We start from the raw sequence: 25,780 nt of genomic DNA on the forward strand, positions 1-25,780 counted from the left end.
GTAAATTTTCCGGGAATATTTCCCGGCAAAATCTTCTCAATTTCCGGTTATGAGTTTCAATTTCCAATCTCTCTCTCTCCCTCTCTCTGTTGCAGAGACTCATGAACCGAGAGCAGAAGAGAAAGAGGATCAGAGCAGAGCTGGGTCTACAAAAATATTTGCAGGCAAATATCCTCAATAGTATTCTGAAATCGTTTAGTTAATTGTGGAATTACAGAATTGACCCTAGGAATTCATGATCCTTCTATACTAAATACCGAAAATAACCCTACCGGTTGGGTTTGGGCACTGTCAACGTCAGGTCAGGTAGTGGCTTGGCTAACTCTTTCTTCTGTGTTCAGCAATTGACACGGTCAACGAGGCCGGTCAGACCGGGTGAAGAGAAGAGATGTGTTATGGGAATTGAACCCGTACGTACGGTCACCGGGAGAGAATTTGTTGATTGGATACACGTGGAGGGTTGGCAGATGGGTATTTCTGGCATCCACTTATCTTCTTGTCGGCCATTTTGCTGGTTAGCCATTTTGTGACAGTGAATGGTGAAGGAAAGGCCACGTTGCAAAGTTTGATTGTTGGGCGGTGAGACGTGACGTGCGTGGGCCTGGATTTGGATTTGGATTTGGGCTTGGGCTTGGGCTTGGGCTTTGCTCTACACAGTTTATTTCTCTACACAGTGTATACGTGCGTTACGGATGGGAGCAGTTGGGGTTTATTTCTCAACAGTGACTGAGTGAAGTTTCGTCTCTGAACGGTGGGGAGGGAGGGGATACTGTGTGAAGGCAGTACTCTACAGTACAGTACACAGTACGCAGTGATTATATCTGTGGGCCCAACTCCAACATCCAGAAGTCCACAATCTGCGGTCTTAGGAAAACTGTAGTTCGCTATAGGACGTCTTGTCATGGTTTCTAAGTTTCTTGGATGTTGATTTGGTATCTGTAAACAAATTAGCTCTAGTGTCATTCCAAAAGATGTCCGGCGCACCCTTGTGCTGTAGAGGAGCTCGATTTGTAGTCAATCATGAACAGAGATGCTAGAGTTGTGTTGTCATTGTTGGCACCATCTTCCTTTAATAATGTATATGGGAAGTGCAGGGAGTCAACTCTCTCGCAAATGTGGGTCACAGAATTTTGAGCTATCCTAATGGCATAATTTGATGAAGCTAAAAATATAAAATATATAGAGCTTTGAGTCTTAGAGCAGTTCTACAATAGTATACAAAAAACTGGTTGAACCATACCCGGTCCGGCCGGAAGCAAAAATAAGCTTGTCTAGCTTGGGCTTGTTAGTCTAGGGATTTAATTAGCTCCAAAAATCAAAGGAAGAAGAACATTGGATAACAGAATGGAAAATGCAGAAGAAGAGTTAGGGGTTGGTGCTTGTATTACTCACCTCCACCAACCATTCTTGAAGAATTATACATTAAAATGAATCCTTGCTATGGGTAGGAAGAGGATTTAATGAAGATTTGATGGGTTTTGCAAGAAAAGTGAAGCAAAAAAACAAAAAGGGTTTCAATCAAGCTTGGGCTTCATTTGTTGCTTCAAAGTTGTTATTGAAGGCTTGGTTGAGAGTTATTTGCTCTCCATAGATCAAGGAATTGATTATTTAGCAAGGGGGGTAGTCCCTTAATTATAGAACCAAAAATGAATAAAAATCGAACAGGTTTAGTTAGAGTACTGATCTTCTCAACTGAGATGGGATTCAATTCGATTTCAGATCACACCAACATTTCTTGAAATTGAACAAAATACCCGATTCCAAACCGATTTACGCCCTTAAATAATGTAAGTACTACGTACTAACCTCACCAACCAACCAATTAATACAAATTGTATGTATACATAAGAAGTTAAACAAGAAGAAGGCATGTGAAAGTGTCACCTCGTCCCACCACCTTACGAATGAATTATTAGGAACAAAAATATTTTGGTTTTACTTGTAGTACGATGAAGTCAGTTAATTAACTGCCTTTGTCGTCGCTTAATCGAAAGGACACCTCATTTGATTAATCCAAGAACCAGGTCATTATCAAGGGTGACGCCCCACTTATCATCATATATGTTTTGGTTTTGTTTTTAATTTTTGGTCCCCATCAAATCCATTCTTCCAGTATTAGTGTTCCATCATTTACCTAAGGGGGTGGGTGGGTGACCCCTACCTCTTCAAAACCCACGGCATGAACCAAAAACCCTACTAGGGTTAAGATCCCTAGGGTTGGACTAGGGTTTAGGGCAAACCCGACTCTCCCACATCTTTTATGTATTTCTGTGCATAACTATGATACTATGACTACTACTGTACATTTTCTCAAAGTCTTGAATTTTCAAAGTTCTATTTTACCACGAGACTAATTCAGATGAAACTTGATATGTGAGTTGAAGACATACAGAAATGCCACATGATAGTTAGGGTTTGGTTATGCTGAAACTTTGGCATTCTTGACGTCTTGCTTTTTGGACTTCAAATTGTTGATTAAGGTTGCACATGTGAGGTCGATTTTGGTTCAATGGGTAGCTCATGAACCTAGGCCCGGCCCATATCTACCCTGCAGTGCTCATAATTGAATTGTGAACATGCACATCAACCATACAAGAAATTAATCATGAATTTGTAAGAATCATACGTTTATGCATGGAATAGTCTCATATCTCTTTCCCACCAATGTCATACTTGACCGCTTCGTGTCGTTCTTCTTATTCTCTCTCCTCCATCTACACCTCTCTTCCCTGTGAATTTCATCACCCCTTTCTCTTTCTCTACCCTGGCCTCCCCTCTCTCGTCCTCCGTCTTCCTCTCCTCCATTACCCTATTATCTCTGAGTTCGGTTCCTCTGCACGTACCAACAGGTGAACGTACATGTGAGAGTCAACCACCTGTTCTATTTTTGCCATTTACAAGGGAAGTAGGGGGTTTTTATGGAAACAAAATTAAAATGTGATTGGCTCTGAACTGCATGTTCACTTGTTGGTACGTGTAGTTGATCCATTCGTTATCTCTCTTCGATCACCGCGGACTATACACTATTCTTCATTAGGTGTTGCAACTTCCTCATTCGAACAAGAAGCAACAATGATAGGAATATCTCCCTATTTCGGATTCAATCCATATTGTATTTAGGATTATACAGTCTACTATATTTTCTTTATTTTTTGTAAAAATATATAGGGTATATCCATTTGTAGACAGTAGACATACTGTATATATGTTACATAGAGTATAATTACATTGTATCTCAGAAAGTACATGGGCTCAAAGTCAATGACCTAGATTTAATGCTTATGATCTGACAGATATTAACAATATGGTAGATGGGATCCTTTATTGACCATGGGTGAAGGGAAACGCGGTCCTCTCATTTATACCCTTAATAAAAGAACTTCTTTAGGCAGCTATAGGCCGAATCAACATTTTTGGGGTCAAATAACCAATTGCTTTTTTTGTCATCCTTTCATCCAATCATAAGAAATGACCATATTAAAGCTAAGTGTTGTGAAGATGAAGATGTTATATATGATTGATATATGGCAAAATGAGGAAAGATAGAGTAAGGAATGACCATATCAGAGTTGAGTTAAGAGTAACTTTGATTCATGATAAGTTAAGAGTCATTTGAGCTGGCATGGCCATGTCCTATGGAGACCTTGGGATGCTCCCGTATGGAGGAGTGATTTGATACAGATTGAGAGAACTAAAAGAACCAAGGGCAGGCCTAAAATAACCTTAGGAGAAGTGATGAGAAAAGACATGGATAACTAAGGCCTCTATCATGTATGACTTCGAATACATTAAAGTTGATTTGAGAGCAAGGATCCCTGTAGCCGACCTCATTAATTGAAATAATGCTAGGTGGAGATGTAGACACCTGACAGTTGTTGCATCCAACGGTTCGATCTCTACCAGATGTCGATATCTCCACCTAGCACTACCGCACTGCCACACTTTAAAGAATTGGAGAGGATAATTTTCCATTATTGACCCAATCATAAGATTCTCAGCAATGTGTAATGGATGAAATGGGAGATCAGTGACAAGTCTGTTGTAACCTACTTTGGTTACAACTAGACAAGGTGTACATGGTCAAAGACCCATGACTGACTTCCATTTATTATACTCTTTTTAGTCTGTGTAGAAAAGAAGGATTAAAACAACTAATTTTCCACTCCTCATAAAGAGAAATACAACTTGTGTAATAGAGAAACTAATTAACAGCCTTTTAGCAATACTATGTACTGTGACAATCTCCATATATAAAATAATAAGGTATATATATTAGGATATCCGGGTTTTTGTCTTGGAACCTCTGTTTAGTGTTTTGTGTTTTCTCTCTCTCTCTTTCTTGGTGATCCCTTACTATGATATAAACCCACACTCACACACTCAAGATAATCTCTCATATATGCATGTCTCCCAAGTGAAAAAAATGGAGCTGCTAGCCATTGCAACACTCTGTATTCTCTCCCTTTTGGTTACAACCTCTGCTTCTTATGAAACTAAAGTTTTTTCATCTCTTGACCAAGGTAAACATATCTCTCTCTTTCTCTCTCTCTTTCTCTGTTCAATTAATGACTTGATTTTCTTTGTATATGGACAGTTCATGATCTGGGTATTTCTCTTACCAACTTGCCAAGGAAGATGAGACCAGTTGAGGAACCATCCATTGTGAGAATATCATCTTTTGTATCTTCTTATTTGTCATGTTCTTCCCTTTCTTTTCTCACTTTCTTTACATTTTCTTCCTATTAAAATGCAGGTTAAAAGATTCAAGGTTGAGGACTCAAAACCAGAAGCTAACAACAAAGAAGTCTTTTCAGGTGATCCATCTTTCAACTTTATATTTTCATTCAAAACTTATATCATAGAAAACAAGGCAATGAAACTTAACAAGTCCAATGCTACCATCGCAATCTCAGTTTGGGGCCAATAATTGCAGCTGGTCTACTGCACTATTGGTCATTTTTCAAACCTAGATTTCACACTTTCTTCTTAGTGCTGTCATCACTCACCTTTGTTGGCACAAAAAATTTTGCTGCTACCTGGGTTCTCAGCCAAAGAAATGGAATAATTTACTTCCCCTTTAGGTTTACAAATATCTTTCTAGGTTATTGTATTTCTAAAAATACCATTAACTCACTTTCCTTTTTGGTTCACAAATATTTTCTTAGGTTTTTTGTATTTCCTAAAATACCCTTTTAGATTTCATTTCTTTGGCTACGAACCCAGGTAGTAGGAAAGTTCCTCGCTTGTCATTGCACATCTTGCTTATGTCTATTCAAACTGGATATATTTAGCTTCCTATTGAAGAAGGTTCAGAAAGCCATTCATGATTGAGTAGACCTAAAAATACATTTGTACCTCCAACCTAGTTAACTACTACTTAATAAAACACGAACATTCTTACTCTAAATATATATAGGAGAGCAGAGTTTTCTCTTACTAGTTGATTTCCCTAGTGATCTCTCTTTTTGGAATATCTTCTATTACATATCGTCCATGAGGTGTGGGAACCACCTTTAGGGTGTGAGAACGTACTACACCCCATGAATGGTGTGAGTTGGGGTGGGATGATTACCTGCAATTAAGGGAGGGGATTCAAATTTGAAATGAGAGAATGTAAAACTAGAATCAAGTTTCCCTCCCCTGTGGGTAACCATCCCATCCCATCTCACATCATCCATGGATGGTGTGGTCTTCACACCCCCCCCCCCCCAAAGGTGGTCCCCACACTCTATGGACGGTGAGATAAAAAGATAGTTGCTGGATTAAACTCATAATGTTACCTCAAACTCCAACAAGGGTATCAAACACTCTCTCTCTCTCTCTCTCACACACACACACACACACATGTTACCTCAGGCTCCAACAATAATATCAAACTTAAATTTCATAAATATTATGATATTATGAACAGGTAATGTACAAAGTCAAGTGATGTTAAACGGCAAAGAAGGGACAAGACAGAGATGGATGGAGAAGAAGGAGATGTGGCAGTTTTTCACAATGGATTATAGCCACGTAAGACGTAGACAACCAGTACATAACAAGGCTTTGCCAACTAGACCCTGAAAACTAGAGCCTCTGATTCTGGTAAGGAAACCCAACAACCCTTTTTTTGAGGGAACTACGTACGTACCGTGCAAGAAAAGCTAGCCGAGAAAAGGAATACATAAGGGCGGGAAAGAGGAAAAATGTTTTCTTCCAATCCAATGTAATGGCCGACATTAGGGGGAACAAAACCCTAAAAGGCTAAAACGTTTTGTTGTAATCAAGGTTAATGACGGCCCTACCCATGCATTTCCAAGTTTGTTTGGTTTCCTCCCATTCTTTCTTGGAAAAATATAAACGAGATGATATTGGTCAAAAAAAGAGTTTCAAACCCCAACATATATCTCGTCCTAAATTTGTTCTCTCTCACTATCTCTCTTGCGTGTATCTGGTGGCACGCAACATTCAACATTATCTATTCGTTTTAATTAACTAAACAAAGAATGGGGGTCACCATTCTCGATGGACCTTATGCCCTTGTCTAGGACATTACCTCCTCAAAATTCCAGTTGTATAATCGAGACTGGTCCCTCTACCCGAGTTCAGTTCCTCTACACGTACGTACAGGTGTATTTATGGAAATAAAAAAGACATATGGTTACCATTCATATGCCTTTTTCGCAGAGTTTATTTCCTCTGCATGTATATGTGACCCTACATGCATGTGATAGATAACAACCTGCTTGAATTTTGCCATTTACAAGGAGAGGAGGGGTATTTATGGAAACATATTGGACAGGTGGTTATCTCTCAAATGTACGTTACATGTTGCAGTTGATTATCGATTACTAATCTAAACCAAGGTGTTCTAAGATGGTGCATGCACTCAGAGTTTGACAGGTCCGAGGCATAGTCATTAGATTAATGTATAATAGTGACATAATATGTGAATGTATAAATTTACTAAAGAAATTAGGTAGGAGGCTGTTTTACTTCATCCATGGTTAAGGAAGACTAGCTTCCTTGATTATTGAGTACCAAGGAACAATTTAGGTATATTATCGACTTCGTACTATAGAGGGCAAAGTATTTATGAATTATGAGTCTATGACTCTAGTTAGATGGATTTACTTTTCCTTCAACAATGGTATGGAAAGCTTGTAATGTCATTGTAATGTCATTGGTTACATAGTGCTATTTAACCATCAAAAGTGGTGGATGAAGAGATTCTTTATCTTCACTATGGGTGAAAGAAAAGTCTAAATATATAGTGTAAAAGAACGTTGCTTGGGCCTCTAGAGCCTACACGTACGCGCAAGCATTTACTTGAGTGGGATTTCTGCCTTTTCATGTGAACAGGGCAATACTATGTCTAGCTGTAGGAGCTACGATGACCACGTGACCACCAGGTAACATTCTTTTCCCCAAATATTTATTCCCATTTTGAATGTAAAGATACAAAATAAATGGCAACCCTATAAAACGTTTAAAAATGTTTATGAAACATGCAATTTTCGTACGATATCTATTATTCTATATTAAAATGAAATTGTGTTTCCCACAAGCCTTCCCACGTAATGTTGTTCCCACTTTGGAAAAAGTTCTTTTTTGAATAAGCTTGTTAGGATTGTCCACTAAGTTTTAGCAATGTGGATGGCTAGTTTTGGTCAACTAAACATTGGATTAGCTGTACACCTTACAGATTAATCACGTGTCAAATTTTAAACTCAAATTTAATCAAATATCTTCCCATGTATGCCATATATCCTTGTATTTTTCAACTATTCGTAGATATTCATACACCCTCATATGATCCCTAGACTTTTAGAGCTTAATGTTGCTACTTGGAAAACTCTCTCTCCTTGGTTGAAACTCAATAAGTAGGTAGGAGCTATTGCTGTTAGGACCTACTCACATTGAAGGGGCCCACGTGTTTTCCCCAATACTCTCCACATATTGTGGTAAGTCAACGTCTGAGTCTGAAAAGATCCTATCCAGCACTCAGCCCGGGCTGCATGTGCAGCGTCAGACTGAGTGAGGCATGAAAAGACCGCCTCACCCCTTCAAAGCTGCCTTTCTTATAGAGGTACTTTTTATCAATCAATGGTAGCAGGGTGTTCTTTGGAATTTCCATAATTTTTTGAAACTGTTATTACATTTTTACTAGTATTAAGGGTATTCTGGTCTTTTGAAAATTACACCCATCAAACGTTTTTTTTTTTTTAAATAAAAAAAAGAAAAACTTGTTTTTTAAGTCTTCTCTGATAGTGTTTAGTGTAATGTAAATTTTCTGCAATTTATTGCATCTGTTTACTATTTTTTCATCCATATAATGTCATTTTGCATGTCAAGGACATTTTGGTCTTTTTACTGTAATTTCGAGTTCTGCCCCTATAGAAGTTCTTGTTATGGATAACTAGATAAGTGTGTTAAAATTGGTAGGTTCGATAAATATTCATTGATTCTATGGAACACGTGCTAATTCAATTCTATGAGCTGATTTTTCTTGAATAACATGAAATTGGCTTGCACACCACAGTTAACTAAGTGATTAATCGACTGATGTATTGGATCCTACCAAGGAATCCCCTAATTTATAGCACGAAGTCGATAATATACCTAAACTGTTTTATGTGGTGACATGTCCATTATGGTCTTTATCTTTGAGAGATACACTTCTATACCTCTATATTGGATCCTACCCCGCGGTGGTCTTGAACACGCACTTTTGGAGATTCAATCTCTACTTTTATCATTTTATTTTCTCAAATAACTTTTTTAGAGTTTCTTTGTATCATTCTCATTCTTTTGATTTTACAATCTCATGTCATCCACGTAAACCACCACTTCCTTGTGTATAAAGTCATGAAAGATGGTGGTGAAAAGGTGGACCTTGTATTATTAAGCCCAAATGGCATTACTTTGTAACAATACATCCCCAATTATATGATGTCTTTGGTATACTTTCTAATGCCATTTTAATTTAGTTATACCCTGAAAACCCATCCATAAAGGAAAATAGAACGTGTTTGACTATGTTATCTATGAGTATGTCAATATGTGGAATAACTTTTGCCAATTATTAGTATATGCCTCAATGCGCTCAATACAAATCACCCACATGGCAAACATCCTCTATTTATTAGGCTTTAAACTTGGGGAAAAGTATCCTCTAAGGTTCCCTGCCCGATACAATTCCCTAGTGCCTCTAATAAGAGTGGGTGGACCCCACCCAAATAGTGTGTTCGGATTGGGGATAAAATGGTCGTTTCCGCCCCCTATGAGAGAAACCGTGCAAATTGTACCGAGCAGGGAACTTGAGAGGATAAAGATCCTCGTCATCACTCTCACGAAGGGAAACCAACCACCACATTACAAAACGTTAGGACGAACACTGTATTGGGATGATGCATCTACCACAATTGGGAGCACCTCAAGTGATTCTAACAAGGGATTTCATACCTAAATTAAAGGGAGAAAAGATCACTACCTGATCGCGTGTAGTACACAACCCCTGCACCCAGACACAGGGCTGCGCAAAATGACTGTCGTACCCCATGAAAAGGAGGAAATCCCTAGAAATGTGGCGGTCATTTTGTGCGGCCTTGTGTTTGGGCGCAAGGACTACACGCCACACACGACCAGGTAGCGTTCTCTTTTCCGTAAATTAAAATGAGTAATTTCTATATGGCAAACAACTTGCAAGCTGCTCGGTGAAGAGATAAAAGGTATCTGAAAATTTAGTAACTGGAAGCTAATATGCAATCAAAAGTTGTATCATCAAGCATCAAAATCCAATAATGGATTATTACAAACAATTAGGAACCACTATAGTCTACTCACTGTAACAAACTTAAAAAGACACCAAAAAGCTCTAAAAGTTTGTATAAAACCTAGAGTTTTAAAAACTGAGACTAGATATCGTATGAGCTTCGTTCTCCTTCTTTCCAATTTATTCATCAATTTGGAAAATTGGAAAATGAGTACAGTTGAACCGGTTTTAAAATAATAACAAAAACACACAGATCTAGTGTCATTAACATAGGTGTATTTAGAAATTTACAACTTTTTTGATGGCCCTTTGTCTTATTTTCAAAAGTTTTTTAAGTGAAAGGTAAGAAAAATTCAAAAATAATTTGAAACTGACTTATCATTATGTCGTCATAAAAAATTGTCATTGTCTTCCACATTTTTCAAATACACAATATGAAATGACCGGATGAAGCCTCATTAGGGAAAAAAATTGTGTTATACTGAAGGACAAAAAAAGTTTGGCTACAAATTATTTGACACGTTATTGGATGTGATATGAAAATCCTCTAAGAGCACTCTCAAATACCTCAAAGTTCATGGTTTTCTACATGTTCGTACCCTAAAAACATCAAATGGGGCTCTTGAAAGCAGGCAAAGGAACTCGCAGAATAAGAGCAGCAAACCTCCACTCCATATGGACATGGGAATCTGGGTGTCGAAGCTCAACCAGATAGCATACTTGGTCATCCATCAACCAACACCTTTTTCGAAAAGAACAAGGCAACAGATGCTGGCCCAGTTTCAACAGTCGAAAACCTGTTTTGCCAGAACACTGTTTCACAGAACATCAACATGGAAGATAACTAAGCGTAGCCAAAGCAACGCATGCTTCATCCACAATCTAAGAGATATATGCACCATCAATGGAGCAGAGCATAAAACCTAAGCGAATAATCAAATTATTTTATTTTTGAAATCAAATTAATGTTTCTATATACTTCAGACTTTTAGAAAGACCAACCTGGTCAACAACAACTCAGCCTTGTTCCAACTAAATGGGGCCACTTACATGGATCCTATTTCCTAAATCATCTCTATTCAAACCCCATACTAGATTCTAGTCCTGAACTATGCATCTTTCCTCACCACCTCTTCTATGGTTATTTTAGGCCTACCTCTAGCTCTTTTTAGCTCCTTCAATTTAAAATATATCATTTCTCCGGATTGGAGCATCCAAAGGCCTCCATTGTTGTCCATGCCACCTAAGATAAGCTTCCCGCAAATCGTATGAGCTTGGTTCCCCAGAAGCAAGCCATTTCATCCACCCTATTCTAATTCTTTGTATGATATTATCCTCTATTTCTCCCTCTATAATTCACCAATTTTTGCCAGTCCTCTCTCAGCCCTATTGTTACTACAGTTGCAAGCATATACTCTATTTCTACTTATCTTAAAACCTTTTGATTCCAATGTTAATCTCCATAAATCCAATTTTGCATTTATCACAGCATTTGTTTCATCCACCAACACAATATCATCTGCAAAAGGCATACACCAAGGGATCTGATCTTGGATGTTTCTAGTTAACTCATCCATTATCAGTATAAACAAATACGTACTTGGAGCTGAACCTTGGTGTAATCCAACTATTATTGGGAATTCACTATCATGTCCCCTCATAGTTCTTTCGCTAGTCACTACATCATTATACATATCTTTAATTATGTCCACGTATTTACTCGAAACATTTTTCTTTTTAAAACTTGTCAAATTAACTCTCTAGGCGCTCTATCATAAGCTTTTTCTAAATCAATAAAAACCATATGAAGGTCTTTCTTATATGCTCTAAATCTTTCCAGTAGTCGTTTACCTAAAAAAAAATCTTTCTATTAGTCTCCTAAGCAAATAAATAGATTTCGTGGTAGATCTCCCTGGCATAAAACCAAATTGGTTATTTGAAATATTAGTTTCTTGTCTCAAGTGAGCTTCAATTACTTTCTTCTATAATTTCATAGAATGATTCTTGAGTTTAATTCCTATATAATTATTACAACTTTAAATATCACCTTTATTTTTATAAATCGGTACCACAATGTTTCTTCTCCATTCATCCGGCATTTTCCATGTGCTCACAATCTTATTAAATAATCTAGTTAGCCACAATAATCTACAAATTCCTACACTTTTCCGAATCTCTATGGGGATACCATTTGGAACTAGTACTTTACCTATTCTCATCTTTTTTCAAGGCTTCCTTTACTTCAACCATCCTAATTTTCTGTATTTATCTAATATTTGTAGTTTCTTTATGATTATTATAACCTTCGACGATAGTATGATACTATAACTTGTATAAATTGTAGAAATAGTTAGCCCACCTCTCTGTAATCTCCTCATTGTTAACTAAAATGTTATCTTCCTCATTTTTAATATAGCTAATATGGTTGAAATCTCTACTCTTCCTTTCCCTTAGTTTGGCTAGTTTATAGAAACCTTGTTCCCCTTCCTCTGTGCCTAACTTGTTATAGAGGTCCTTATATTCTGTAGCCCTTGCTTTCCCTATTATCTTCTTAACTTCATGTATACTTTTTTAAATCCTCTTTATCTTGTGTCCTATGCATGTTCATGACTTCTTAGCCTTAATTTCCGTTTGAACTTCCTCACCCCACCACCAAGTCTCCCTATATGAGTGTCGTACTGCTACCCAGACACTAATCAATCAACAAAAAAATGGTATAACACACTTGTACATGTCCTCATTATACACAATCTAGTGAATAAAAACTAAAGCCCATATGTCATGCATTTGTATAATTAAAGGGCTCTCTTCAAGGGTTTCCATACCTATAACCCATCTCTTAAATTTGATTATTGATATTAAGACCAACAATGATACTTTAATCTATGTTATAAGCTGGCCATACACCAAAACAATATAAAAAAAATTCTACTAGTTATTTTCTCATAGATTTGATAATTTAATGTATATTTTTCCCTCTTATGTATCAAGCTACCAAGCCTCCTGCAGAGCATGCATTTGGCTTATATCCATGTGTCTTCAGAAAACAGTTTACTCCTTTAATTGAAAGAGACCAAATGCTTAATATATGATAAACATAATTCAGTGTAATGGAATACGAAGGCTTGTTTGATGCATAGGGAACATTGGTGTAGGAGATTCACATCCATTATCAGTTCCTATCCATCACTCGCAATGCCGTTCCTCTTTAAGGAGGGGGGGAAGAAGCCCCCAACTCCCCAAGAATGCCAGAGGTAACGGACCAACATACATTTGAAGCCTGAACCTAAATATCCTATCAATTTAAACAGCTACTTCTGGTACTTAAATTGGTCTAGGTAGGAAAAAGTTCAGTGAACCTAGTTAAACTACAGATAGAAAGAAGTAAAACAAAGAATATACAATGTCATTAGCAAATCACTAACAAATAACTGGATGGTGACAGCAGTAGTAGCTGGAATTAATTTAGAATGGCATTTTCAACCATTTGTTCCTTACTGGTTTTGAATTACTAAACCTTCTATGGCGTATCAGGATTAGTATTGCATCTGTAGAAAACTGCATGATATTAGTATTTTTTGTGGGGGTGTTCACATCTATATTGTTTAAATACATTTGCTAAGTGCTATCATTTTCCGGATCTTGATCTCATTGAAGCGATAGCTTGTACAGAACTTGTCAAATCAACATCGCAATTGCTTTCATGTAATAAATGAATTGCCGAGGGAGATCTCTGAGTTTTTTCCTTGCAGATTTGACTACTATAATCTTGATCTCTGTTTCCTAGTGCTCTATTACTTATCTGAACAATAAATCCCATTTTGATTTTTCTACAAATACAGTAGTCCTATACAACCTGAAAGGTATAGTAAGTAATTTAAAGCCATATGCGAGCATATCAAATGAGACAATCTTTTTTTCTTACAGAGTTTGACAATTACAATGTAGCATTCAGCTGAAATTTTTAGATTTCCATCATAACATTAACTCAAAATTAAGGTATGCAGGTGAAATCTTCCCATGTTGCAAAATTATATGAAGAAGTTTTGGATAACTCTAGTCAGCATTGAATGAACACTACCAGTTATCAAGTAAAAAGAACCATTTAGTCCTCTCTATTAAGTCAGCACTCAACACACAATAACTATGGTCATGGTAATGCTGGAATTGAAGTTAACACCATATGAAACATTAGATGCATTTGAAACATATCAAAACAAGTAAGCTGATCCACTTAACAAAAGAAAAGCATTAGCAAAATGCCAACTTACATTTCATGGGCACCATTTTCTTTTTATACACAAAAGGCCAGTAAAGGCAATATAACCTATCTATTCTATGGAGAGCTTGATCAAACAGCAACTCCTCCTCCTTCCCTTAGATGCTGAATTGCAGTGTAAATCTTTCTCCGTGGCCCAACAGTATTTATACCCATCTCTTTGAGATCTTCAAAGGTGAGTAACGGCAATGCCTCCTTGTCCACTTCATGCATTTCAAATATTCCTGCATACTGGGCAAACCCTAGCTCCTCCAGCCATGTCCTAACACAATTTACAACACTACCACCAACTCCCCTCTTGTCATATTCAGCACCAGAATTGGGGTTTACACAGGGACCATCGTCTGAATACAAGGTATCACCTTCTACACTAGCTTCCCTTGTCCAAAACTCATTCTGATCACCGAACACCTGCACAGCTGAAATGGGTTCAAAACACTCATTCTCATGGCCTTCTTTGCTTGCATCAGAATTTTCACGACCTGAAGAATCCTTAAAGCCATTGACAGTGTAAACATCATAAAATGTATTTGTTGTTGGACCAACAAAATCATTGCCTCTGTGCCCTATTCCATTTTCATTGTTAACTTCAGAAGTAACTATGCAATTCCAGGACCTATTGGTGACACCACTGCCAGAAATCATGCTCCGCCCCCTTCGCTTCATGAGCCTGCCCTTCCTCGTTACAATTCCGAAATCCACCACAGGTTTAGAAGCACCAGCTTCACCCAAAACCACCAACTCGGAAGACAATTTCGAAGAATTAGGGTTTCTATTCTCTCTGTTGTGCAGCAAATCAACCGAAGACTTCTGAGATGCACTAGGGTCCGAAACCAATAATCCCGGTGACATCTGCCCAGAAAACCCACCATTCGGCACTAAAACTGTTTCTTTCGGCTCATTTTCCCATTTCTTCTCTTCCAAATTCACCTGAGCTTGATGAGACAAAGCCGCCGAAACGTCTCCAATCTCTACTAACCTAACATTTGGGCGCCTCTGCCTCTTTGAACTCGTTCTGAGAACCAGCATATTTCCAAAACCCTAAAGACGAAAAGAAAATAAGAAGACCAATCACAGGTTCGGCGAAATGAAACATAAAACCCAGATTAACGAACCCTAGAAACACTCAAATATCCAAAGCAGACGAAGATTAACAGCTCTCAGACCTACCCAGACAAGAAGAAGCCACTCTATATAGAATTATAGAAGAGGGGAAAAAAATTAAAATTAGACAAGCGAAAGGGGGGAAACGGAAGAGGGGAAATTCAAATTTTGTAGCTTGGACGAGTGAAAGCTGAAGATCACACCTTATGCGACAAGTCCACTTTTCCACATGACTGCAGAATCTCCTAAAGTAGAAAAGCTTACGACGAGAACTTCAGCCATGAGTCAATGGCATATACTTATATGAAGCTCATGTCGGTTTGTCTCTTTCCATAAGGTCTGAAAGGATTTTTGTTTTCTCGGGGGCTCCAGCCTTACTTTCTTTCTCTTCTTGCTTTGGGCCTCCGGGGGGAAGACCATTTCTTAGAAGAGAGAATGACATGTAATGCACAATTTTTTTGAAATTTCTACCCCCCCCCCCCCCCCCCCCCCCCCCCCCCCCCCCCCCCCAAACCACCCCCCACATCCAAAAGGATCCTTAGAGAGAGAATGACATAAACATAATAAATTGTAAAAAAAAAAGAAAATTGGTTAAAAACAAATTATTCATTATTTTTAATTAAATAATGGGTCTTTCTATGCATCACTATGCCTAGTAAAGTATACTATTTACCACTTGGAGTACATAGATTAATCCATGTAATAAAAAACTCTAAATAGGTCTCATTTTTTGAATAAGAAGTAGATTAATCCATGTAATAAAAAACGTCTCACATCTCAATGGTCAAATTTTGAGACAAAATTTTCAAAATTTTTATTTATTTTATTTGACATCCAAACAAAGCCTAAAATTGGGAAATCCGTACGGGAAGACGTGAAAACTTGGAAAACTACATCTACGTCCCCACTCTTCCCTCTTTTGTAGTTTTGCGCCTTTTCTGGCACTGGTCGCCGTTGGTCACTTCTTTCTAGTTTCTATTCCTTTTAGTTGGTTAAACGCTCAAGAGCTCTCCAGCAATGGATTTTTGGGAGAAGGCGCGAAGCTTCGCAGAAGAAGCGGCGAAGAAATCACAAGAAATCACAAAAGAAGCCGCGAAGAAATCACAGGAACTCACCATAGGAGCATCCAAGATATCAGATATTGTCTCAGAGACCGCCAAGAGATCGAAGGAGATCGCTGCAGAGGCAACTAAGAAAGCCGACCAGATTAAGATAGAGGCATTGAAACGGGCGGACCAGATCAAGTCCCTCGCCGAAGGGATCTCTCCTCAGATTCCTGTCTCTGCGATCTCACTCATCGATTCTTCTTCCGCTGACCCTTCCCCATCGGATTTCGAGAAATTTGGCGTCACCGATGAACTTAGGGAGTTCGTCAAAGGAATTACACTCGGCACATTTAGGGATTTTCCTATGGAAGGTGCTTGATTCGGTACTCTTTGTCTTTTGGTATTTTGCAACTTCAATTGTTAATACTCACGGAATTTGTTTAGGTTATTGTCAATCTCTGTTTCAGTTCCAGGCTTCAACTTGGCAAAATGGTTTTCTAATTTATAACTTTTAAATTTGATGATGTACTTTGGGATATTGTTAGCTTGTTTACATCAAGTATGGCCTAGAATGTCGATGCATTTTCTCTCATGTTATTGATGTTACATACGGACCCATTTAGCTCAAATTTGTACTCGCTTTCTCGAATAAAAAGTTTTTGAGTAACTCCACATTTATTCTGTCTACTATCTCTGAGCATATAAATTTCTCATTAGGAAAGTTTTAGTGTGGTTAATTGCACAAGTTAAAAAGCAACGTGTTAGAAGCTAGTTACATTTTGGATTCATGTGTTTCATGGAGAATTTAGCATTTCAGCTGATGTTGTGTGAGGATATTGTTGACGATAAACTGCATCCAGGACAACTTCAATAGATAACCAACAAGAAGAAGAAGTCAGCCTTATCCCAACTGGCTACATGGGGCCTTGCCTCCCAATTATCTCTATTCGTCATACCTGATACAAGGTCTAAGCTATGCATGTCTTTCCTCACCATTTCTCCTAAGGTCATTTTAGGTCTACTTTTGGCTCTTTCAGTTCTTTCAATTTGAATCAAATCACTCCTCCGTACTAGGGCATCCAAAGGCCTCCATTGATCATGGCCATGCCACCTCAAACAACCTGATCGTTGTTTATCATGTATACTCTCAAATCAGCTCTAATATGATCATTCCTCACTTTATCCTTCCTAGTTTTGCCACTCATCCATCTCAACATCCTCATCTCCGCAACACTGAGTTATCCAAAGCCACGACTATGTCAATCATTGCCAACAACAAAATCAAAGCTGTCCTTAGGCGAAGTGGTGGATTCAGATTTAGCCAAGGAGGGGGACACAATCCGTTGAATCCTCCAATATGCCTTAGTCATAGAAGGAATTTTTTGACACCAACTAATTTTTTTTATTCTCGGCAGGTTGAAGATCAGAGTCTAATCTAAACAAAAATTTTGTAACCAAGAATTCAGTATGCTGAGATTTGAGTACAAGATCAGCAGAGAGGGGTTGGTACACATTAAGTTCCTCCCACATGCCCTTTAGAGCATTAAAGTAGTCAGTAGTCACCAACAAATTTGCCATTCTGTTTAATTGAGAATTTTTTTTCATACAAATCATATACTATGGACATATTCTTATCTTGAGTATAGCTATCCTGAAGATCATCCCAAACATCCTTGGTTGTGGTGTCCAACATAATATTGGCATCACAGAAGGCTCCATACTATTCCACAACTAACAAAGAAATATGGCATTTTCCATCATCCACTCTTTATACTCAGGAGAGTTTGTAGTAGGTGGAGACGTATTCCAATAATCCATCTTTTGTTTGGCTGTACTATAACTTTGACTGCCTGAGCCCAGAGAAGATAATTGGAAGCACCATTCATTTTGATAGACATAACTTGAACATTGGCGGTATCTATGGGAGGTTTAGAATCAGTCATAATACTGTATAAATCAGAACAATTCACAGAGAACAACCTAGAAGCAACCAACTACAAAGTGAAATATTTGATAAACATGGGGACAACACCAGGCCACAGTACACCACCGATATCGACAACCAGCAACAAACAGAAGCACGACGCTCAACACAACAGCCAAAAACCTCCAAAACAGCAAGCCGCAGGATTGGGGGAAACCCCAAAATCGCAGACACCATAATCCTAAAACGTGCAGAGGATTAGGGTTCTCTGTTTGGTTTGAAATTCTGACCGCAAAGTGTTCTAGAGTTCCTAAATTTTAGGAACCTTATCAGTATTTAAATCGTGGGCGTCCTTTAGAGAGTCTATTTTCTTCAATTTTCAGTTTCCTTATTTAATTAAGTTGTTGTGTTCAGTTAGGAAACTTCCAACTTGGCCAATGCAGAAGGGAAGTTTCTTTTTCTGTTTGGTTTCCTTTTATTGGAGTCACAGTCATGTCAGGTTACTAAGACAGTTCTTGTTAGTTTCTGTTTTATTTTATTTTCCTTCTTAAGAGTCTGTTTTATCCAAAACACCTAGTTATATATACGTTATATGGATATAACATGTAAGAGGCATTGTGATGTAGTCCTAAGTAGGAGTAATCCCACTAGGAACCAGGGTAATAAGTTCAATAGCAAAAAGGAACTAAGGGGGCTGCTGGTTCAGCAGTTACAATAAGACAACAGTGTAGTTTTAGGTTAAAATTCTAAGGTTAGGGTAATGTAATGGGAAAATAGTTTATAGGATTAAACTAGGCAGGTTTTAAAGGTCTTAATGAACTAGGTTTGGTTAGATTTGAATAGGTTTTTAAATTTCAGAAATTTTAGGTTTAGGGTTTCGGGTTTTGGGAATGAAGGGGGAGATGAGATTTAGGGTTTAGAGCTGGAATTTGGGCTGGAGCTTAAGGTCGAGTGTTAAGGGCAGTGTAGGGGTGGTTCGGTTGTAATATTGAAGGATTTGGATGGTTGGATAGGTCTAGGTAAGTTTTAGGGTTTTTAATGGTGATGGAGGGATTTAGGGTTTTTTTGTGGACAGTTGAGGCTGCAGGTTAGATCGAGTGGAGGTACTAGTATGGAGAGGTTATGTTCTGATTTTTGATGAATATGGGTGAAGGATGAATGCTGGAATGTATTTAGAAAAGCTAGGGTTTTGGGGAATCGATTAGGTTAGATGGGGGGAAGAAGAAGAGAAGGATAACTTGTAGGGAATTAAAAATAACTCACTGGTTTGATCTCCTTCAAAGGCAACAGCAGCTTGATGTAGCTTGATAGCAGAAAAAGGACCTCCCGATCTACAAGATGCAAGGAGTTGCCGGAGTTCACCAGCCCTCACCTTGATATTACTCACAAGGCAATTCTCAGAAAAGAGAAGCAGCAGCAACAAAGGCCAACAGCAAAGCACGATTTTTTTAAACATAACTAGGTGGGGGAACCTCTCCCATGGTTTGTATTAAATAAGAGGCCAAAGGCCTTATTCCCAAATCTATTACAATTCAAATCTCTCACTTAAAATCGTAGAGAGGTGGACCTACTTTAAAAATAACTTAAAACTTAAAAGGAAAAGACTCATCTACCCCTAATGACTTAAGACAACTTAAAACAACTTAAATAAAAGAAGATTCCCTACTAGCCAATAGGATATAAGAACCTATTAGCCAATAGGAGCACTTCACTTAAATTAGACCAATTAAACCAATTGGATGCAACCAATTTAGACCGGTTCAATTAAAAACACCAAATAAAAACTAAGTATAGAGCTGAAATAACTAATCTAAGGCTTCTACTAAAACCCTAGGCTTAGGGTGGCTTCTTCAATTCGAGGAGGCTAGGATCTGCATCACATTGCCTCCCTAGTCCCCATGATTTGATTGAATGAATGGAATAGTATTTGGTTAGTTTTGAGTTGAGATTGTTGTCTCACTCTCCTATCTCCTCTATCTCCTCTCTCTTCCTACCAACGGTTTGGGTTTTCTCCTTTTCTTTCTCTCTCTCTCTCCCAGGATTTTCATCCTCTCAAGTGCGGTGCACTGCCCAGTGCATCCACGTGGTGCAGTGGACGGTGCACCACACTTAAGAGGATAAAGATCATCACTCTTAAGTGTGGGGCGCCAGCTGGATGCACTGGGCAGTGCACCGCACTTGAGAGGATAAGTTTCCCTCTCTCCCACCCTCCCATCAATCGATCTGCATCACCTTGGCTCCATGATATGAACTGGCTTGGCATTCAGCTAACTTCGGGTCATGGGACTGTGGATTCCCATGATTGTGGTGTGATTATGGCGCTGGGCAAAACATTCTGGTCCTTGAGGTGATAACAAACTCTTTTGTCGTCTCATGAACATGAATAATGTTTCAAGGGCTATCCAAACTTCCTGTTGGCCTATGTCTTGGAGACAGCCATCATTCCTCTGGGAAGCTGATTCTCTCCCACAGACACACACACACACACAGACTGCATAAGCTCTCCTTTTTCTGTATATTTCCATTTTCACCCATCTTTCAACTGGCAGTCATACAGTTGTCATCTAGTTTATGATTTGACATAATCCTGTCATAAGGAGCTGAACCTAATATACTATGGGGACTTCAGTAGAAAAAGCCCACCCTCAATTAGTAGAAAAGAAAATATCACACTATTTTTCTACTGTTAATTATTTGGATTTTTTTTTTGTAAGAACTTGGCAGCTACTAATATTACAAAGATTAGTTCACTTTTCCCATCTTCTTCCTCCTCCTTTGCTCTCTTTAGAATCGTCAAAGGAATTAGTTGTCTTTAGATTGATGGATATTTTTCCCCATTATATTTTTGTTGGACACGGGAAGCAGCCTCTCCGCAGAGTGGGAGTAAGGCTGCGTACATTATGACCCTCCCCAGACCCTGTCCTGTAGTGGCGGGAGCCTCGTGCAATGGGTATGCCCTTTTTATATTTTTGTTGGACCTTTAGAACTTTTGGTAATGGTGCTTTTGAGTAAATCTAGTACTTAATTCATTTTCCCTATTTTCTTTCTTCTTTTCTCTCTTTAGAATTTGGGTAATGGTGGTTTTGAGTAAATTTTGACCCTTCCCAGACCCCGCCCCATAGTGGCGGGAGCCTTGAGTAAATCTAGTGAAATTTTTTTTTTTTGTGGAAAATGTTTTGATAGGTGGATATTCTAGTACTCTAGGCAATCTGCTACTAGGGCAGTGGAACATTTTATTGGTTTCTCTATCTCAACTTCTCACTTTACCTCCTTTCTGAACTGAGCTTATTGGACTGGTTTCTTTGCATTGTAGATGAGCCGGAAATCACTGATGTCCTCACGGTTTCGAATGTCAGACAGGATCTTACAGAGTGGCAAGCAAGGCATGCCACTCTAGTTCTTTCTACAGTCAAGGTTAGTATTTCCTTCTTGTTATTTGGGCATTTGAACTCGTTTTTGATAATGAATGCACCAATAGTGGGCAATAAGCCACACACCCAGAATTACATGGATACAATCAATCAATTTCCCCATACCAAACATTTCTATCTCAAAAAGGAAGGCTACTCCCGAAACTCCTTTCTAATAATCATCAAACAACTCGTTGGTGCTTCTTGTGTTCAATTGAAATTGACCAGCTGAAGTGGGAAAGCAAGAAGCCAAATGAATCTGATGATGTCAAATGTCCCCATCTGTATGATTCATCATCCATTCAGATACATTTGTTGTATCCCCCCGTCTAGGCTTAGGGGTGTGCAATGGACTGTTTGTTTTCCTTCTTTTTTTTTTCCCCCGGGTTGAGATGTAAACATCAAGTTGCCAATTGTGCATTAATCCTTTTATTACTTCCTCTCCCCTTTTTTTTTACAAGTTAGAATTTTACCCGAGCTATAAGTAGCTGATTTATTCTGACTATAGTTTCGGAATAATATGCTGAAAGTAAAACTGTGCTTGATCTATCAAAAGTTGGTAAGGAAAACCTACGTGCAAATAAGAAAGCACAAAGCTCTTTTTTTTTCTTCCTGCCAGACACATCCATCACAGAAGAACAGGGGAACACCCATAGGTGTATGAGAAAGCAGATTCTTGTTTTGATGCAAGCACAAGGAAAAACCATTGGTGGTACTCAATGTCATGCTATGCAGAGTCAAGTGGACTGAGCAGTCAAAAGGTTTTATTTTTTCTTTCTTTTTATCATAGGCCTAATTGTGCCTCTAATTGATCAATTTGTGCTAAGGCAGAGACTGAATGGGATTGCTCTGCTTTCATTGTAGTACTATGGAAGATGGGGGGGGGGAGGATTGATTAGAGAGAGAAGCACTTCATTCTTACTTTTAGTGTCTTCTAATAATTGATTTGAGCACTTAACAAGTAAAAACTGAATAAAGTTAAAATGTTGAATTTCTTTTACACAGTAACTTTTTAGGTTTATGTCTTTAGCTGCATGTATACAACTATACATCATGAAAGAAGTTGTTTTTTCCTTAAATAATCTTTTGTACATTTACAGCCAAATATGCCATCCACATCATAGTTGTCAAGGTGTCGGCGCCACCTAGGCGTCCAGGCACCTTTATGGTGTTAGGGTGATGCATCTCCTTACTGGATGTAGGTAAGGTGACCGCCTTGGCCACCTGGGCGTCGCCTTGGACGCCTAAGTTGGGCGCCTTAATGCTGTTTTGTATTTTTAGTTTTTTTTGGTTATATTATATAGATTCTTTTCCTAACCTTTTTATTTGGCAGTATACAGAATTATAATGCCTGCAATACATGGAATCATTGAATCTTAAACATTGCTATACTATTGTATCTGGTTATATTGCTATAATTTATTGCTAATTCTTTTCTAGAATCAATTCTGATCCTATGTGATATCAAGTTATCATTGAACTAAATTACTGAAATATCTTTTTTGCTCAATTTGTATTTGACTGCTAGTTTGTTGTGAAATCGGTCAGTCTTACAATGGATGGTAATTTATATGTAACTGCTGGTTTCTGTAATTGTCTATTAATTTACTTATGATGTTTATAATGTGTATATACTAGATATTGGAATTGGGGGGATGGGGACACTAGGTGCCTCGACAACTCTGATCCATATAGATGGAATGATGAGTGATCGCTTTTTAGTCTGGTTCCTATAATTTTCTTGCCTTTGTAGACTGTAGTGTATTCTCTGTTCCTCTGCCTTTTTATTTGGTTTTGCTTTGTTGATTCTGATTAGAATATTTCATCCAGCTAATGAATTCTATGGTCTTGGCTTTAAGGGAAGGCCAAATCTAAGAGAAATAATCTACTATTTCTCCATCGTGTGGCCAGTTTGTATTGAGGTTCTTCTCCTAGTGGTAATTGGATGTGATTAAAAAAAAATGTATACAGTTTATGAATCCCTTTAAGAAAAATAAGCTAAATTGGTGTGATAGCAAAACTCAATGTAGTTGGTTTGAGGCTGTAATAGCATTTTAATTGGAGTAGTCATGTTTTAATTTCAGTACATTTCAATGCACTTGGAGAAGGATATTTGTCCTCATGAAAGGCTTATCCCGTAAAGCTCATGGATTGGCTTGCTGTGATAACTGAAAACATACTCACTGGTTAACATTTGACATTTCCTTTGATGCTTGCAACCATGAATCGGAGCTCGAACTTTCTTTAGCTAGTGATGCAGTAAATATTGTCCAATTTAGGCCAATTGGGCTTCGGAAATCGGAAGACTTTATTTTCACCCACGGTTGGGTTGTATGGATCTTGGGTTTCTTGTTTTTGGATTTATTGATGTAATGAGTCTTTTTTATAAGCCCGTATTTGGGCTCTTAATCCTGTACACGGGATTAAGTATATGGATAAGATTATGTAGGGTCCAGCTGTTCGTAGATTACTTTATTTTAAAAATGTTTTAGATAACTGTCATTCGAACCCAGTTTGAAGACTCCTCAAAGGGCTTGCGGTTTCTAGATTCCAGGATTTCTAGAATCTTATCACTTCAGGTCGTGAACTAGTTTATGACAACTTATTTTTATTGCAACAGTGAGGCTGGTTAGGACACTATAAGTGGGTTAGTTTTTGCTTTATTAATTAAGTTATTAAGATAGATTAGGACACTCCAAGTCAGCCAATGACTAGAGGCTTTTTCCTTTTGGTTGATTTCTTTTGTTATTTGAGTCAAGTAGGGAGTTTCCAACAGCAGCCCACGATTGGAGAGTTTAAGGCAGTTTAGAATGCTGTTTTATTTCCTTTTCTTGTTCAGCTTGAAGAGAAAAAGCATGAGGAATAGAAGAGAGAGAGGAGGGAAAGTCCCGAATCATGAGAGGGGTCAGGGGAGTGAAGAGACACAATCTCAACTCCTCATTAACTAACTAATCTAATTTCACTCACCATTCAATCAAATCGATTGAGGATGTTAGCCATTTCATGTATTTATAAAGCTTGACAGAGAAAGGAAATAACTCAAAATTCTATACGGCCTCACTTATAATGTTTATAAGTGACTCGATAGCATAGATTCGGTAATCTCACATTTCTTTGAGAAAAAGGATCTTTTTCTGTTTTAATAAAAAAAAATCTCTTGAATTGGAGAATCAAAATCAAAATGAACTTAATCTCGTGTACAGGATTAATACCCCAAATAGAAACTTATAAAAATCGCCCATTACATCAATAAACCTAAAAAAAAAAAAAGCCTGGGGTCCACAAAACCTAACCATGGGCCAAAATAAAGTCTTTTGAGGCCCAATTGGACAATCATAACTGCATCAGCTAGTTTTGGGAAACCTTTCTCTGAGCCTTGTGTTGCAAGGTTGTCTATATATCATTACCCACCTTTTAATCCAATTCTCATCAGTTACCATATATAAGCAATTTTTAAGTAAAGTGTGAGCTTGTCTATAAATTACTTTCTGATGAGCTTTCTTTTGCAGGAAATTTCAAAGCTAAGATATGAATTATGCCCACGAGTCATGAAAGAAAGGAAATTCTGGAAGATATATTTTATACTAGTGAACAGCCATGTGGCTCCGTAAGTATCTCATCTATTGGAGGAAGCATCTATTTTGGTGCCACTTATTGTAATTTAATGAATAAGTTGTTGGAAGGTTGCATTCTTGAAAAGCTAGAGCATATGTGGAGATCTTACATTTAAATATTTAATAATTGAAAAGGTGGCCTAAAGAAACATAACTGGGGCTGCAGGTTGGGGAAGAACTAAGTTGGCGATTGTCAGCTTGGGTCGTATCGGGTACATGTTCAGGTCAAGAGCACCCCAAACTGGACACAACACAAAAAATTAAACCTGTCACTCAACCAGTCTACCCCCTAACATGAACATGACCTGTTCTTTTCAGGGTTGTTATGAACAGGATGTAAGAATACAGTTGACATGATTGAAAGAATCATGTTTCCCTTGACATGTTTGACTTGAAATAATGTGACTTAACCTGAAAACATGTACAATCCCCTTTCCCCCATACACCTCCCCACAAAAAAAAAAAAAGGGAACCTGACACAATCCCACCAGTTAAAATCTATTTATAAATATATAGACACAAAGAGATTAACTCTTGTTTCATTAATTGTGGAGTTGAAAATCATCATCATCAACAACTTAGCCTTATCCCAACTAAATAGGGTCGGCTACATGGATCCTTTTTCTCCAATCAGCTCTATTCAAAG

At 38.0% G+C, this 25,780-nt stretch overlaps 3 protein-coding genes and 1 long non-coding RNA gene across 4 annotated transcripts in view; 2 read left to right on the top strand and 2 right to left on the bottom strand.

The window, feature by feature from the left end:
- LOC122664082 overlaps window positions 1–7,044 on the bottom strand; it is a 14,722-nt gene extending 7,678 nt beyond the window's left edge. Inside the window, exons 1-2 of the long non-coding RNA XR_006333277.1 lie at window positions 7,032–7,044; window positions 489–495 (exon numbers count right to left, since the gene is read on the bottom strand). This is a non-coding gene — a long non-coding RNA (uncharacterized LOC122664082). The remainder of the gene's footprint in view (window positions 1–488; window positions 496–7,031) is intronic.
- Window positions 4,319–6,135, top strand: LOC122664080 (protein GOLVEN 6). The gene is made up of 4 exons (XM_043859769.1): window positions 4,319–4,520; window positions 4,595–4,662; window positions 4,754–4,814; window positions 5,912–6,135. Exons 1-4 carry the CDS (start codon window positions 4,400–4,402, stop codon window positions 6,064–6,066), a joined length of 405 nt encoding a protein of 134 aa, XP_043715704.1. The 5' UTR covers window positions 4,319–4,399; the 3' UTR covers window positions 6,067–6,135.
- Window positions 6,422–25,780, top strand: part of LOC122664077 — a 23,940-nt gene continuing 4,581 nt past the window's right edge. The window contains exons 1-4 of the mRNA XM_043859766.1: window positions 6,422–6,427; window positions 16,146–16,557; window positions 21,424–21,524; window positions 25,030–25,127. Of these exons, the coding sequence (XP_043715701.1) occupies window positions 16,158–16,557; window positions 21,424–21,524; window positions 25,030–25,127 (599 nt within the window). The 5' untranslated portion in view covers window positions 6,422–6,427; window positions 16,146–16,157. The remainder of the gene's footprint in view (window positions 6,428–16,145; window positions 16,558–21,423; window positions 21,525–25,029; window positions 25,128–25,780) is intronic.
- On the bottom strand, window positions 14,012–15,458 carry LOC122664075. The gene is made up of 2 exons (XM_043859763.1): window positions 15,344–15,458; window positions 14,012–15,077 (listed from the first exon to the last, which is right to left on the bottom strand). The coding sequence occupies exon 2, from the start codon at window positions 15,063–15,065 to the stop codon at window positions 14,109–14,111; it is 957 nt and encodes a 318-aa protein (XP_043715698.1). The 5' UTR covers window positions 15,066–15,077; window positions 15,344–15,458; the 3' UTR covers window positions 14,012–14,108.

The sequence above is a fragment of the Telopea speciosissima genome, chromosome 6 (assembly GCF_018873765.1).
Source record: "Telopea speciosissima isolate NSW1024214 ecotype Mountain lineage chromosome 6, Tspe_v1, whole genome shotgun sequence".
Taxonomy (NCBI): Eukaryota; Viridiplantae; Streptophyta; class Magnoliopsida; order Proteales; family Proteaceae; genus Telopea; species Telopea speciosissima.

What these genes read in the sequence shown, in the direction of transcription:
- LOC122664080 (XM_043859769.1), top strand. Translation starts at nt 4,400, where the DNA reads ATGCATGTCTCCCAAGTGAAAAAAATGGAGCTGCTAGCCATTGCAACA. An exon ending in TTTTTCATCTCTTGACCAAG is followed by an intron (nt 4,521 to 4,594) that starts GTAAACATATCT and finishes GTATATGGACAG; the next exon opens with TTCATGATCTGGGTATTTCT. An exon ending in CAGTTGAGGAACCATCCATT is followed by an intron (nt 4,663 to 4,753) that starts GTGAGAATATCA and finishes ATTAAAATGCAG; the next exon opens with GTTAAAAGATTCAAGGTTGA.
- LOC122664075 (XM_043859763.1), bottom strand. Translation starts at nt 15,065, where the DNA reads ATGCTGGTTCTCAGAACGAGTTCAAAGAGGCAGAGGCGCCCAAATGTT.